The 17,465-nt window shown below is 40.2% G+C and overlaps 1 protein-coding gene across 2 annotated transcripts in view; it reads right to left on the minus strand.

Annotated features, from left to right (window-relative positions):
• Window positions 1-17,465, minus strand: part of PDE4DIP (phosphodiesterase 4D interacting protein) — a 1,987,893-nt gene that overhangs the window by 597,733 nt on the left and 1,372,695 nt on the right. For both annotated transcript variants that reach the window (XM_077276217.1, XM_077276216.1), the window contains 2 exons: window positions 3,291-3,493; window positions 3,006-3,149 (listed from right to left, as the gene is read on the minus strand). In XM_077276217.1, coding sequence (XP_077132332.1) covers window positions 3,006-3,149; window positions 3,291-3,493 — 347 coding nt within the window. The remainder of the gene's footprint in view (window positions 1-3,005; window positions 3,150-3,290; window positions 3,494-17,465) is intronic.

Genomic DNA, 17,465 nt, shown 5'->3' on the forward strand with positions numbered 1-17,465 from the left:
TTAAATGCGAGATGGTCCCTAAAAAAATGGTTTTGTAAATTTTGTTGTAAAAATGAGAAATCGCTACTTAAGGGCATAAAAATTCAAAGTTTGAAAATTGCAACATTTTAAACATTTTCACCATATTTCCATTTTTTTCATAAATAATCACAAGTAATATTTAAGAAATTTCACCACTAACATGAAGTACAATATGTCACGAAAAACAATCTCAGAATCAGCGGGATCCGTTAAAGCGTTCCAGAGTTATAACCTCATAAAGTGACAGTCGTCAGAATTGTAAAAATTGGCTCAGTCATTAAGTACCAAATTGACTCTGTCACTAAGGGGTTAAACTGGCCAAACAGGCTACATATAAATCACATCTGGAGGACCATATAAGGACCAACCAGACTCCTCCACTATGTGCACCGCGGTGTGCTGAAATGTAGTACACTCCAAACGTATCCTAGAAAGGAAGCTATTGAGGATAATAGTAAGAGCCCATGAAATGAATTTCATAAATTATGCACATGAAGCAAAGATGAAAAATGATATCTAAACCTAACCCACAGTGCCCCCTAAACAACAGAAATTCCTGATAAGAAGTAGGCAAATAGAATAGTATCCCAAAAATAAGGGAAACAACTACCACAAATGGAAGGACACAAAAATCCAGAAAAGTAAGGCTAAATATAGAATAAAGATCACCCAGTCACATCATGGTATGTGGAGGGAGAGGAGCCCCACGCCTATCGCTACACAGTGTGGCTTTCTCAGGGAAAAGTCTAGGCAATAAAGTTGGCCTTCAAGAACTGGCATCATTTTTTGGACAAGGCAGTTAATCCGGTCTTGGTCATCACAGATTATAAAAATCTATTGTGTCTGGAATCAGCTAAATGTCTGACACCTTGTTTCTCCCTATAGGTTTAGGAAGCAATCTCCTGGCTTTCTTTTTTTGCCAGTGATTGATTTCCACTTCCTGGTTTGGAGTTGAAGGAGTAGTCCAGTGTTAGTATCAGGTGTTTAAAGTGATTTTCAGAAGTTGGTTTGTGCGTCTTTCTCCCTATCCTCTGCCATTTGCTTTTCTCCCACCTGCATCTCCTCTGTTTCCCACTCAGTTGTTTTAGGAGTGTATTTGTATGATTGTAGTTTTCTTTTATCGGTGTTTGTTTACCCCTGTCTTCTGGTTTGTGCTATCCTACACAATTCCATCCCATACCTTCCTGGGTTGGGGAGGGAACAGATAAGTGTTGTTTTAGGAGCATAGCAAAGTACGAAACCCACCATCAGGAGTAATCTGGGGTACAGGGGTAACCTAGAGTTCCCCCAGCTCAAGGGACAGAGTAGGTGCCCAATGTCCCTGGCAGTAAAATGACACAGGACACATCAGGGTTAACATCTAAGTTGGTTGAATAGGAGCCCTTCTCAAGCATGGCTCCCACAGGAACTTCTTTGAGGGAGTTATTTGGTTCATTTCTCAAACCATTTGTTGCAATTCTTGATGTTATCTTAATTCTATACATTGTATTTTATATTTTCATGTTTATTTTTAAACCATGATACAGCTAGTAAAAGCAGCTATTGAATTGTGATTGATAAAGGTGTTTATGTATAAACAAAAGGAGGGAACTGCTACGAGAAATAATAAATATAGTTATTTTAATCTATAATCTTACAATATGTTGTATTACATGTCATATGCCATCTATATACCAGCTTTACAGAATGTTTTATTTTCAGCTAAAGCCAATTAGATCTGCAGGCATCCTTGAAATATTTTGTAAGGTACCGTATTCTAGATGAGATGTACTAACAGAAACCAGCTATCTTAAAGTACTTTGAGGATAACTGTCTAAATACCGATTGTTTATATTTTGCTTATACATTAACTACTATCTATATGTTTTCTGCATGTGCAGAACTCCATAGCTGTGAGTAAGAATTTTGACATAAATACTGCACACGTTTGAAGCAGGTCAGATCTTCTCTTGTATTGATAGGAGTCTACTTATACATCTTTTTAACTCTTATCTTTATCTATCTCTTTTTAATTGTAACTCTTACTCTAAATGAATGTATTTTTATTAAAATCACCTGTGAAGACCAGATGTTAGCTAGAAGATCAGATTTCCACATCAGATCGATATTTGTTCATTATTAATTTTTGTATATATTTATTAACATCATGTTTGATTTTTTTATATGATTTACTTCTTTTCAGAACTGGTCATTTACTTTTCTTTAATTAATTTGCATAGATTAACTTTTACTCTGACAATGTAATTCCAATTATTTTTTGCCTATTCGGTATTTGTTTGTTAGCTACTGTATATAACTTGCATACTGGCCTGAGCAATATACAGTATATGTCTATACTGACCTGAGGAAAAAAATTGGCTATTGTTAAAATCCTGCTTCCCCGTACATTTGGATACAAAAATAAAACTACTGATAAAACTTTTGTATTAGCATCTTTATTCAAAAGTGCTTTATCATTCACCATAGTTTTTTTTTTATTTCTTTGGAATCTCTGTTAGATGGAAGCAGTGGCTGGTAGCCTTAACAATGATGCTGTAAGAAATGGAATAAAAAAATCTGTCCATATTTGTCTACAGAGGTAAATTGGAATGTTGCTTGTATTAACAAACACTTTGCAATTTTAACAATTTACAATATTAATAAAACCACTTGAATGGTAGATACATTTTCAATCAATTAATGTATACTCAGATATAGAAAATATTTGCTTGTGCTCACAATATCTAAGCTAAGTTACATGCTGATTGCACATCCCAATGCTGAACATAGACAAGAACTTTTGACTCATCATCAATATGCTCCACCTTCCTACAATAGTACTTAAGGCTTCTTAGACAAGCCCTGAATGTTTTTTGCTCTAGGAGATCAGGCTCATACTTCTTCTTCACCATCAGACTGCTATATATTACTTAGCTAAAGCACTGTTGTTTTTCTAAATGGTTACAACTTCTCAATATGTTACGGGGATTAAGAAGGAAATGTACCTCTTCATTTTGCTTTTTGTTAACTTGTTTGGTAGGTTGAGTTCCACTCCAACACAAACTGAGGACAGAATTTGATTCCTCCAACATATTATGCAGGATTGTAAGATTTGAAAACAATTTATTGATGTTTCCACAATCCATCCCCTAAAAATCAACAAATAATAAAATGTAAAACAATGTTGATGAAAGATAACTGTACACAACTATGAATATATGCAAAATGTGCAATTATGGCTTTTGAAAGAAGTGTTTAGTAAGTCTTCTGTTAAAACCAATTAGTACTACCTTGCCTCCATGTACTTCAAGGAAAGGTATATTAAGGATAGACTGTAGACAAGTCTCAATGTTGTGTAACAGAGTCTTCCCATCCAGAATGTTTTTCTTCAGCGCACTAAAATCCTCAGTGTGACAAAAGATGTAATGTCCATTTCTGTTGTTGGTATCCATATGTGGCGCATTATTAAAAACTATAGTATTGCAGCATAAGTCTAAAAGAAATGAAATATATTTTGAGTAAAATGTTATGATTATTACATTATCGTACTGTATCTTACTACACACAAAATATGTGATTTACTGTATGTCTTTTATTTAAGATAATCTACATTGTCATAAAATAACAATGAACCTAAAATCTATTTGTGAGGACAAGATCATATTCAACATCAAACAAGTCATAAAGTTGTTCTATCAGATTAGACATCAATGACTGCTTTCTTCCAGAAATAAAGCTTAAAAGTGGTTCCGATATTTAAATATTGATGAATTATCACTTAGACATTTTCCTGTAATTTAAAATTAATGATCTATCCCCTCCAATGTCTGAACGATGAAGGCCTACCTCCTGACACTACCACTGATCAGCTTTTATCAGCTCTGGCGTCAGTCGGATGTAACCAGTGTAAAATCCAGAGCACCATGGCTCCATAAACTGTGTAGTGGCAGATCTAGACTGATTGCAGATGATCAGTGAGGGTGATAAATGGCAGTCCAACACTGATCTTATATTAATAAACTAGCTCAAAAGGAAAATAAACTCCAAGCAAATGTGGCGCTAAGCACCTTAGGATTTTTTGAATGCATCCACTTCCAGTGAAAAGTGTTAATAAAAATTCATTTATTTTCTCAAAACAAAAAAAAAGGGGAAAAAAAATAAAATACGTTTTTAAAATATTTTTAAAATACAGTACAACGCGTTTCGGCTGCTATTTTTACAGTGCAGCCTTCATCAGGTAGCAAAAAAAAAAACAGACATACAATAAGCACTATAAAGGTCAGCTGAACCATATGCACATCAAATCAGGAAAAATATGGGACAAAAAAAACTCTTATACCGCTCCTAATCCTAGAGAGCAAAGAGCCAGAGAAATCTCAAAATATATATTTAATGTATGACACAGATATGAATTAATTAAGATAAAATACCATGAAAATATCACAAAATTGCTATATAGTTGGTTACATTCCAAAGAACTTCAAATGCACCGTGAACGCGCCGCTCTTGAGCTATGTCAGACGGCTCACTCAGATGAAATCATCCCAATCAGTCTATTATTAAATCACCACGGTGCACAGCATAATCACACATATTCAAACGCTGCTTGAAACAGCTAGTGGAAAAATAGGAGTCCCAAAAAGACACAAAGTCCATATTCAATGACATAGCATCAACGGATCCAGAAGGCTCTCTATCTCAACACGTCATCTTGATTATTCCCATTTTCCTTTATTTTGAGGAGTCTGGATCCACCGATGTCACGACATAAGATGAAATCTTGCTTCCTGACCACCCAGAGAGAAAGACTTTGTGTCTTTTTGGCAGGACTTTTGCTGGGATTGGCTATCTGCTATTGTACCCTAAGAAAGGGATTGTTGGACTCATTAATGATGTATGATCATATTTGACCATTTTTAGTGATCTTAATACTTACAATGATACATCAGGTGGTTAGATTATGAAACTATAACATTTTTCTGGATGTATGTAATATGAACTATATATAGATTGTCTTAATATTTATCGTGTTTATATGTTCAGATGTGGGGTATGTTATGGGCTGGTGCAATAATATTTGTGTGCATAAGATATAGCTGAATTTATTAATAAATTCTTGCATCTTTGGTGTTTGGGTCACCTTTTCTCTTTATATTGATATATTGGAGTAGTAAGGTGATGAGTCATGTAAGGGGTGATGGTATCGTCTGTCTGCCTCTGACCTGCAGGGGAGGCGGCAGCCGTTCCTCACTATCCGGTTATGGTTTTGCCCTGTCGCATACTTTTCACATGTACCTTTAAATATAATAAATCACTTTATTTTTTATATCACTTCTTGTCACTTGGCACTTTTACTTATTTATTTTATATTTATGTGCACTTATGTATTTATAGTGTTTCAATTTTACACAGGTTATTCATATATTCACTTTCATTTTCACTTATATATGTTTACGCTTTACTGAAAGATATATGAATATGTCACGGTTATCATCACTTGTGGTGTTCTTAAACCATTGTTTTTTAGTATGTATCATGGATAGACACAATGGGAATGTCAATTTAGATATCTTTCCCCTGTTGGGTGTCCTGTGTTATTTTTGATAGGCATTTTTTATATATTTTTATTTTTGATCTAAACCTTTTCTGGTATGATATTAGTAGAAATTGAATATTTGGGTATAAATTAGATTTACATCTCATTCTAAGGTATGAAGCCACCGTATTAGTTCTGTTACAATTATATGGTAACAGCTATCTCCATATGGTTTTACCTGTAAGACCACGTTTGTGTTTGTGACTATTGCATAGATGGCTGCTTAAGATTTACAGATAGGTATTTATAGGATTTACATAGTGTGGATTTTGGAGATGATTGCGGTGGAAATGAGTCTATGTAATGTGTGCAGACAATTTTCCTCAGCGTGGCTGGGCATATACCTTTTAGAACTTTTGGTGGTGAACCTTGCTGTAATGTCCTTGTTGCATGGTGCGATACTTGGCAGCGGCTATCAGATCCCAGCAGCATGAGTCTCCGTCATCTGACACGTAGCGCTAAATCCTGCCTTGCTGAAACCTTATTGGCCATTCGAGAGGTTAAATTCTGTGACGCCCCATCCTTAGACACGCCCCTAGGAAGACGCATAACGCGAAACGCACGTCAGGCAGTGGGAGGTCTGGAGTATCACTCGGCACCTTATCTGTGAACTCGTGCAGCCATTCAGGTAATATGTGTTGTTTGGGACTCTCATTTTTCCACAAGCTGTTTCAAGCAGCGTTTGAATATGTGTGATTATGCTGTGCACCGTGATGATTTAATAATAGACTGATTGGGATGATTTCATCTGAGTGAGCTGTCTGACATAGCTCAGGAGCGGCGCGTTCACGATGCATTTGAAGTTCTTTGGAATGTAACCAACTATATAGAAATTTGGCGATATTTACATGGTATTCCATCTTAATTAATCCCTTCATGACCCAGCCTATTTTGGCCTTAATGACCTGGCCGTTTTTTGCAATTCTGACCAGTGTCCCTTTATGAGGTAATAACTCAGGAACGCTTCAACGGATGCTAGCGGTTCTGTGATTGTTTTTCGTGACATATTGGGCTTCATGTTAGTGGTAAATTTAGGTCGATAATTTTTGCGTTTATTTGTGAAAAAATTGGAAATTTGGCAAAAATTTTGAAAATTTCGCAATTTTAAAAATTTTAATTTTTATTCTGTTAAACGAGAGAGTTATGTGACACAAAATAGTTAATAAGTAACATTACCTAGCAAATAGATAATGGCTGCACTCCATTTTACTGTGCTAAAGCAAGGAAATGTGCGATACATGAAATATGCTGTTCACATTTCATGTATCGCACATTTCCTTGCTTTAGCACAGTAAAATGGAGTGCAGCCATTATCTTTTTGCTATGTAAGACTTTTTTTGGTTATGCACCAGTTCAGACTGGATTGCTGTTCAGTCAGTTTTCCTATATTTACTATATACTGTTTTTTCTGACTTGAACGCCCCGCCCTTCACCATGCTGTGCTTTTAATTACATCCAAACACAGTTGGGTCTGGCCTTCCTATAAATGCAGGCTTTACCATGTTATTAGCCATAGGTAAGTGTTCACACTAGGCAGACAGGTTAGTTACCCATCCGATCTGAGATTACCTTGACGTTTTGTGGATGGGCTCACAATTTTTGGCCAAATCTTGTGCTAAGCATCTCGTGTTATTTCATAGATTTCACAAGCCAGTATGCTGTTCACATTTCATGTATCGCACATTTCCTTGCTTTAGCACAGTAAAATGGAGTGCAGCCATTATCTATTTGCTATGTAAGACTTTTTTTGGTTATGCACCAGTTCAGACTGGATTGCTGTTCAGTCAGTTTTCCTATATTTACTAAGTAACATTACCCACATGTCTACTTTACATCAGCACAATTTTGGAAACAAATTTTTTTTTTGCTAGGAAGTTATAAGGGTTAAAATTTGACCAGCGATTTCTCATTTTTACAACGAAATTTATAATTCTATATGGCTGAAAATACCCAAAAGTGACACCATTCTAAAAACTGCACCCCTCAAGGTGCTCAAAACCACATTCAAGAGGTTTATTAACCCTTCAGGTGCTTCACAGCAGCAGAAGCAACATGGAAGGAAAAAATGAACATTTAACTTTTTAGTCACAAAAATGATCTTTTAGCAACAATTTTTTTATTTTCCCAAGGGTAAAAAGAGAAACTGGACCCCAAAATTGTACAGTTTGTCCTGAGTATGTCGATACCCCATATGTGGGGAGAACCACTGTTTGGGCGCACGACAGGGCTCGGAAGGGGAGGAACGCCATTTGACTTTTTCAATGAAAAATTGGCTCCAATCTTTAGCGGACACCATGTCGCGTTTGGAGAGCCCCTATGTGCCTAAACATTGGAGCTCCCCCACAAGTGACCCCATTTTGGAAACTAGACCCCCTAAGGCTCTTATCTAGATGCATAGTGAGCACTTTGAACCCCCAGGTTCTTCACAAATTGATCCGTAAAAATGAAAAAGTACTTTTTTTTCACAAAAAAATTATTTTAGCCTCAATTTTTTCATTTTCTCATGGGCAACAGGGTAAAATTGATCCTAAAATGTGTTGGGCAATTTCTCCTGAGTACACCGATACCTCATATGTGGTCACAAACCACTGTTTGTGCACACGGCAAGGCTCGTAAAAATGAAAAAGTACTTTTTTTTCACAAAAAAATTCTTTTAGCATCAATTTGCCACTCCTAATCTGAACTAGCCACTGCACCCCCTGAATCCCATGTACTTCTATCCCTCTTCTAACTGCTGGTATGTGCGAACTGTCTCCTAATCTGAACTAGCCACTGCACCCCCTGAATCCCATGTACTTCTATCCCTCTTCTAACTGCTGGAAAGCCTACAGCCTACAATAACCGAGCCGCAGCCTCACCACCGCCAGAGCCGCCGTCTCACCACTGCCAGAGCTGCCGCCTCACCCCTATCTTCTGTCTATTCCCCACTATCCCATAGAATTTAAGTCCACAAGGACAGGGTCCTCTCCCCTCTGTTCCAGTCTGTCACTGTAAGCCTGTTTACTGTAAACGGTATCTATAACCCTGTATGTAACCCCTTTCTCATGTACAGCACCATGGAAGTGCATCTGAACAGCAAGGTGGATTGCTGTTGAGGGGAGATAGAGAGAAAAAAAAAATCTCTAAATCTTCAGCACAGCGAGTGTGAACGAGCTGAGTGTGACCTGAGCGTAAGTGTGAACGGCGGTAAGTGTGTGACTTGTGATTCAGTGAGGAGGTATTTGGAAGGCCTTTAACAAATAACTGTGTGAATTTGTGTGAGTTGCTGAATTGGGAGTAGCTATATTCATAAGGAGTTAACTTAGGGTGGGGGCTCATAATTAAGGGGATATAAGGGGCAGCTGTTTGGGGCTCAAGTCCTTTTTGGAAGTGCATCTGAACAGCAAGGTGGATTGCTGTTGAGGGGAGATAGAGAGAAAAAAAAATCTCTAAATCTTCAGCACAGCGAGTGTGAACGAGCTGAGTGTGACCTGAGCGTAAGTGTGAACGGCGGTAAGTGTGTGACTTGTGATTCAGTGAGGAGGTATTTGGAAGGCCTTTAACAAATAACTGTGTGAATTTGTGTGAGTTGCTGAATTGGGAGTAGCTATATTCATAAGGAGTTAACTTAGGGTGGGGGCTCATAATTAAGGGGATATAAGGGGCAGCTGTTTGGGGCTCAAGTCCTTTTTGGAAGTGCATCTGAACAGCAAGGTGGATTGCTGTTGAGGGGAGATAGAGAGAAAAAAAAAATCTCTAAATCTTCAGCACAGCGAGTGTGAACGAGCTGAGTGTGACCTGAGCGTAAGTGTGAACGGCGGTAAGTGTGTGACTTGTGATTCAGTGAGGAGGTATTTGGAAGGCCTTTAACAAATAACTGTGTGAATTTGTGTGAGTTGCTGAATTGGGAGTAGCTATATTCATAAGGAGTTAACTTAGGGTGGGGGCTCATAATTAAGGGGATATAAGGGGCAGCTGTTTGGGGCTCAAGTCCTTTTTGGAAGTGCATCTGAACAGCAAGGTGGATTGCTGTTGAGGGGAGATAGAGAGAAAAAAAAAATCTATAAATCTTCAGCACAGCGAGTGTGAACGAGCTGAGTGTGACCTGAGCATAAGTGTGAACGGCGGTAAGTGTGTGACTTGTGATTCAGTGACTTTGGAATCAGGGAGTTTCCAAGGGAGGAATTGCTTCTGTTTTTTTTTTTTTTAATTAATACTTTGTATTTATTTTTAATTAACGTTTCTGTGTGGTGCAATCCCCATTAGGAAATGTGCTCCACAATTGTTAATGCCATCCAGTGCACATCTTGCCACATGTATGCAGTCCTTGACCAGCCGGTCGAGGGTGCATACTGCTGTGCGAGATGTGAGCACATTGTGCATTTGGAAACCCAGATACTGGATCTAAATGTGCAGCTGGCAACACTGAGATCCATAGACAATATGGAGAGGAGTCTTCTGCTCACTCAGCAGACGCTCAATGGGATAGATGAGGAGGGGGATGGTAGGATGGAGCTGCAGGACAGTGTGGCAGTTAGCTGGGTGACAGATAGAAGGCGGGGTAGAGGGAAGAGTGCCAGGGAGGCTAGTCCTGATCTGGCACACCCCAATAAGTTTGCTAAGTTGGCAGATGAGGGGGGTGCCAGTACAGGGGTAGCACTGCTGCAGCCAGGCATGTCCTCTGAAAGCCGGAGGAGTGACTGCTCCAGTAAGGAGGGAAATAGGAGAGCAGGGCAGGCCAGACAGGTGCTGGTAGTGGGGGACTCAATTATTAGGGGAACAGATAGGGCAATCTGTCACAAAGACAGGGATCGTCGGACGGTGTGCTGCCTACCTGGCGCTCGAGTCCGACACATCGCTGATCTGTTGGACAGATTACTGGGAGGGGCTGGTGAGGACCCAGCGGTCATGGTGCACATTGGCACAAATGACAAAGTTAGAGGTAGGTGGAAGGTCCTTAAAGATGATTTCAGGGAATTAGGCTGCAAGCTGAAAGCAAGGACCTCCAACGTGGTATTTTCCGAAATACTGCCTGTACCACGTGCCACGCCAGAGAGGCAACGGGAGATTAGGGAGGTTAATAAGTGGCTCAAGAATTGGTGTAGGAAGGAGGGGTTTGGGTTCCTGCAGAACTGGGCCGACTTCTCAGTTGGCTACAGGCTCTACGCTAGGGACGGGCTGCACCTCAATGGGGAAGGGGCAGCTGTGCTGGGGGAGAAAATGGTTAGAAGGTTGGAGGAGTGTTTAAACTAGGGATTGGGGGGAGGGTATTCATTTTATAGGAGGGGAAGATAGTGCAGATAGAGACCTGGGCACAAATAAGGAAGTTGGGGGTGGCAGTGGCATGGGGGGTGGGGTTAGAACAGTTAGTAATTTAAGAAAGAATAGAGGTACAGAGAGTAACATCAAGTGCATGTATACTAATGCCAGAAGCCTCGCCAACAAAATGGATGAATTAGAACTAATGTTGTTGGAGCATAATTATGACATGGTGGGGATATCTGAGACGTGGCTGGATGAGAGCCATGACTGGGCTGTTAACTTGCAGGGCTATAGCCTGTTCAGAAATGACCGTACAGATAAGCGAGGGGGTGGGGTGTGTCTATATGTAAAATCTTCATTAAAACCCATCCTGCGTGATAATATAGTTGAATCTAATGAAAATGTAGAGTCCCTGTGGGTGGAGATAAGGGGAGGGGGAAAAAATAATAAATTACTGATAGGGATTTGTTATAAATCTCCAAAAATAATGGAAGCAATGGAGAATAGCCTCGTAAAGCAAATAGATGAAGCTGCGACTCAAGGAGAAGTCATTATTATGGGGGACTTCAACTACCCTGAAATAGATTGGGGAACAGAAACCTGCAGTTCCAGCAAAGGTAATCGGTTTTTGACAACTATGAGAGACAATTACCTTTCACAACTGGTTCAGGACCCAACAAGGAGGGGGGCACTGCTAGACCTAATATTAACCAACAGGCCAGACCGCATATCAAATATAAGGGTTGGGGGTCACTTGGGGAATAGTGATCACAAAATAATAAGTTTTCATGTAACCTTTAATAAGATGGGTAGTAGGGGGGTGACAAGGACACTAAACTTCAGGAGGGCAAATTTCCAACGGATGAGAGAGGATCTTGGTGCAATTAACTGGGACGATATCCTGAGACACAAAAATACACAAAGAAAATGGGAGACGTTTATTAGCATCCTGGATAGGACCTGTGCACAGTATATACCGTATGGGAATAAACATACTAGAAATAGGAGGAAACCAATATGGCTAAATAGAGCTGTAAGGGGCGCAATAAGGGACAAAAAGAAAGCATTTAGAGAATTAAAGGAAGTAGGTAGTGAGGAGGCATTAAATAAATACAGAAAATTAAATAAATTCTGTAAAAAGCAAATCAAGGCAGCAAAGATTGAGACAGAGAGACTCATTGCCAGAGAGAGTAAAAATAATCCCAAAATATTCTTTAACTATATAAATAGTAAGAAACTAAAAAATGACAGTGTTGGCCCCCTTAAAAATAATCTGGGGGAAATGGTGGATGAGGATGAGGAAAAAGCCAATATGCTAAATGACTTTTTTTCATCAGTATTTACAAAAGAAAATCCCATGGCAGACAAAATGACTAGTGATAAAAATTCCCCATTAAATGTCACCTGCTTAACCCAGCAGGAAGTACAGCGGCGTCTAAAAATAACTAAAATTGACAAATCTCCGGGCCCGGATGGGATACACCCCCGTGTACTGCAGGAACTAAGTACAGTCATTGATAGACCATTATTTTTAATCTTTAAAGACTCCATAATAACAGGGTCTGTACCACAGGACTGGCGTATAGCAAATGTGGTGCCAATATTCAAAAAAGGGGCAAAAACTGAACTCGGTAATTATAGGCCAGTAAGCTTAACCTCTACTGTGGGTAAAATCCTGGAGGGCATTCTAAGGGATACTATACTGGAGTATCTGAAGAGGAATAACCTTATGACCCAGTATCAGCACGGGTTTACTAGGGACCGTCATGTCAGACTAATTTGATCAGCTTCTATGAAGAGGTAAGTTCCGGACTGGACCAAGGGAACCCAGTGGACGTAGTGTATATGGACTTTTCCAAAGCTTTTGATACGGTGCCACACAAAAGGTTGTTACATAAAATGAGAGTAATGGGGATAGGGGAAAATATGTGTAAGTGGGTTGAGAGCTGGCTCAGGGATAGGAAACAAAGGGTGGTTATTAATGGAGCACACTCGGACTGGGTTGCGGTTAGCAGTGGGGTACCACAGGGGTCAGTATTGGGCCCTCTTCTTTTTAACATATTTATTAATGACCTTGTAAGGGGCATTCAGAGTAGAATTTCAATATTTGCAGATGACACTAAACTCTGCAGGGTAATCAATACAGGGGAGGACAATTTTATATTACAGGATGATTTATGTAAACTAGAAGCTTGGGCTGATAAATGGCAAATGAGCTTTAATGGGGATAAATGTAAGGTCATGCACTTGGGTAGAAGTAATAAGATGTATAACTATGTGCTTAATTCTAAAACTCTGGGCAAAACCGTCAATGAAAAAGACCTGGGTATATGGGTGGATGACAAACTCATATTCAGTGGCCAGTGTCAGGCAGCTGCTACAAAGGCAAATAAAATAATGGGATGTATTAAAAGAGGCATAGATGCTCATGAGGAGAACATAATTTTACCTCTATACAAGTCACTAGTTCGACCACACTTAGAATACTGTGCACAGTTCTGGTCTCCGGTGTATAAGAAAGACATAGCTGAACTGGAGCGGGTGCAGAGAAGAGTGACCAAGGTTATTAGAGGACTGGGGGTCTGCAATACCAAGATAGGTTATTACACTTGGGGCTATTTAGTTTGGAAAAACGAAGACTAAGGGGTGATCTTATTTTAATGTATAAATATATGAGGGGACAGTACAGAGACCTTTCTGATGATCTTTTTATTCATAGACCTGAGACAGGGACAAGGGGGCATCCTCTACGTCTGGAGGAAAGAAGGTTTAAGCATAATAACAGATGCGGATTCTTTACTGTAAGAGCAGTGAGACTATGGAACTCTCTGCCGTATGATGTTGTAATGAGTGATTCATTAATTAAATTTAAGAGGGGACTGGATACCTTTCTGGAAAAGTATAATGTTACAGGGTATATACACTAGATTCCTTGATAAGGCGTTGATCCAGGGAACTAGTCTGATTGCCGTATGTGGAGTCGGGAAGGAATTTTTTTCCCCATGGTGGAGTTACTCTTTGCCACATGGGTTTTTTTTGCCTTCCTCTGGATCAACATGTTAGGGCATGTTAGGTTAGGCTATGGGTTGAACTAGATGGACTTACAGTCTTCCTTCAACCTTAATAACTATGTAACTATGTAACTATGAATTAATGGTGCTATATAAATAAATAATAATAATAAATAAAAATAATTTGTTCATTTCCACATGGGCAAAAGGATAAAATGGATCCTAAAATGTATTGGGCAATTTCTCCTGAGTACACTGATACCTCACATGTGGGGGTAAACCACTGTTTGGGCACACGGCAGGGCTCAGAAGGGTAGGAGCGCCATTCCACTTTTTGAATGAAAAATTAGCTCCAATCGTTAGCGGACACCATGTTGCATTTGGAAAGCCCCTGTGTGCCTAAACATTGGAGCTCCCCCACATTTGACCCCATTTTTAAAACTAGACCTCCTATGGAACTAATCTAGATGTGCGGTGACCACTTTAAACCCCCAAGTGGTTCACAGAAATTTATAACGCAGAGCCGTGAAAATAAAAAATCATTTTTCTTTCCTCAAAAATTATTTTTTAGCCAGCAATTTTTTATTTTCACAAGAGTAACAGGAGAAATTGGACCCCAAAAGTTGTTGTCCAGTTTGTCCTGAGTACACTGATACCCCATATGTGGGGGGGAACCACTGGGCACATGTCGGGGCTCGGAAGGGAGGTAGTGACATTTTGGAATGCAGACTTTGATGGAATGGTCTGCGGGCATCATGTTACGTTTGCAGAGCCCCTGATGTGCCTAAACAGTAGAAACCCACCACAAGTGACCCCATTTTGGAAACTAGACCCTCCACGGAAATTATTTAGATATATGGTGAGCACTTTCAACCCCCAAGTGCTTCACAGAAGTTTACAACGCAGAGCCGTGAAAACAAAAAATAATTTTTCTTTCCTCAAAAATTATGTTTTAGCAAGCAATTTTTTATTTTCGCAAGGGTAACACGAGAAATTGGACCGCAATAGTTGTTTCCCTAGTTTATCCTGAGTACGCTGATACCCCATATGTGGGGGTAAACCACTGTTTGGACGCACGTCGGGGCTCAGAAGGGAGGAAGCACCATTTGACTTTTTGAACGCAAGATTGGCTGGAATCAATGGTGGCGCCATGTTGCGTTTGGAGACCCCTGATGTGCCTAAACAGTGGAAACCCCTCAATTCTTACTCCAACACTAACCCCAACACACCCTTAACCCTAATCCCAACTCTAGCCATAACCCTAATCACAACCCTAACCCCAACACACCCCTAACCACAACCCTAACCCCAACACACCCCTAACCCTAATCCCAACCCTAACCCTAATCCTAACCCTAATCCCAACCCTATCCACAACCCTAACCCCAACACACCCCTAACCCTAACCATAACCCCAACCGCAAGCCTAATCTTAACACCATTTCCAACCCTAGCCCTAATTCCAACCCTAACTATGTGCCCACGTTGCAGATTTGTGTGAGATTTTTGAAAAATCCGCAGGTAAAAGGCACTGCATTTTACCTGCGGATTTACCGTGGATTTCCAGTGTTTTTTGTGCGGATTTCACCTGCGGATTCCTATTGAGGACAGGTGTAAAATGCTGCGGAATCCGCACAAAGAATTGACATGCTGCGGAAAATACAACACAGCGTTTCCCTAACCCTAACCCTAGCCCTAACCCTAACCCTAGTTCTAACCCTAACCCTAGTTCTAACCCTAACCCTAGTGGAAAAATAAAAGTAAATATAATTTCTTTATTTTATTATTGTCCCTACCTATGGGGGTGATAAAGGGGGGTTCATTTACTATTTTTTTTATTTTGATCACTATGATAGGTTTTATCACAGTGATCAAAATGTAACTGGAACGAATCTGCCGGCCGGGAAGATGGTGGTGCCCATGGAGAAGACGGACGGACACCAGGGGAAATCGGTAAGTATGGGGGGGGGGTCGGAGCACGGGGGAGGATCAGAGCACGGGGGGTGTGATCGGAGCATGGGGGAGCGGACAGGAGGACGGGGAAGCGGACAGGAGGACGGAGGGGAGCGGAGCACAGGACGGAGGACTGGGGAGGAGATCGCTGGCGGTGGTGGGGGCAGATCAGGGTTTCCAGCCATGGCCGATGATATTGCAGCATCGGCCATGGCTGGATTGTAATACTTCACCACTTTTCATAGGTGAAATATTACAAATCGCGCTGATTGGCTGTTTCACTTTCAACAGCCAATCAGAGCGATCGTAGCCACGGGGGGGGGGGGGGGTGAAGCCACCCCCCTGGGCTGAAGTACCACTCCCCCTGTCCATGCAGATCGGGTGAAATTGGAGTCAACCCTTTCACCCGATCTGCAGGGACACGACCTCTCCATTCATAATTCATATCTGTGTCATACATTAAATATATCTTTTGAGATTTCTCTGGCTCTTTGCTCTCTAGGATTAGGAGCGGTATAAGAGTTTTTTTGTCCCATATTTTTCCTGATTTGATGTGCATATGGTTCAGCTGACCTTGAATTACGTGTAGTTATTGGTTTGGAGGCACTATTTTATTGTTATGTGTAAATCTTTTAATGAATTTGTAAATAAAAGTTGATCTTTTTTTTAAAAAGAAAAAATAAGAGACACTTCTTGATTTAATTTGGCTTAATAGCCTAATGGTCAGTATGTTTGAATGTTTAATGAAGTGTAGCTCACCCTATGTGTAGGAGAATGGGCCTGGGTTATATGTTCATACATTATTACTATTATAGCAGCAACCAGAACTAGCTCAAATTGCTGTTATTCAACCCTTAAATGTTGCTGTCAGTCATTGATAGTGGCATTTAGGCTGCGTTCTCATGTTGCATCCATGGTGCATTTTTTGTCACAATTGCGGTAAAAACAAAATTATGGAAAATCTTTGTAAATTATGCATTATTTTGGTGCAACAAAAAATGCACAATTTCCCATGATTTTCAGAAATTGCAGCAAAAATTTTGTCATTTTCCAACAATTGTGGCAGAAATACCCACAACAACCACAATGTATCAATTGTGCTGATTCAGCAATCCATGTGGTGTGCAGATTCACCCATCGACCCTCCCAATGCGATCGCTAATAGCCAATGAATTGCCATGGCAGCCGAGGACCTAGTGTGGCTGGGCTTCATATAAAGGTCATTATTTTGTCACAGGTTCAAGTACCTTAAGGGAACTAAAAAAAAGCTTTGAAAAATATAAAAAAAATGAAAACATAAAAGCTTGAATCACTCAAGCTCAGACAGAGCTGGGTTTGGACTGAAATTCAACCCTGGCATTCCAAAGCACACAGACCAATGCAGCCCCCTCCACCAACACCCACTTCAACAAATGGAGATCTATGTTATGATCTGGCCAGTAGAGGACAGCAGCGAGAGGCTGGAATTGGAGCGTGGGGGTTTTGGTGGTTGGTAGATGGTTTAGACAAGTCAAAGGAGAGTCCAGGTGGAAATAAAGCTACGGATCCTTCAAGAAAGTCTGGATGGGCCAGTGTGAATCTGGATCTGTTGTTGATGACTATGGGTTGTGTTGTTCAGCTTGACATGAGCTTACTCAGTGAGAACAACCAAGTACACAGCATCT

Source organism: Ranitomeya variabilis, chromosome 8 (genome assembly GCF_051348905.1).
Source record: "Ranitomeya variabilis isolate aRanVar5 chromosome 8, aRanVar5.hap1, whole genome shotgun sequence".
In the NCBI taxonomy this organism is placed as follows: domain Eukaryota; kingdom Metazoa; phylum Chordata; class Amphibia; order Anura; family Dendrobatidae; genus Ranitomeya; species Ranitomeya variabilis.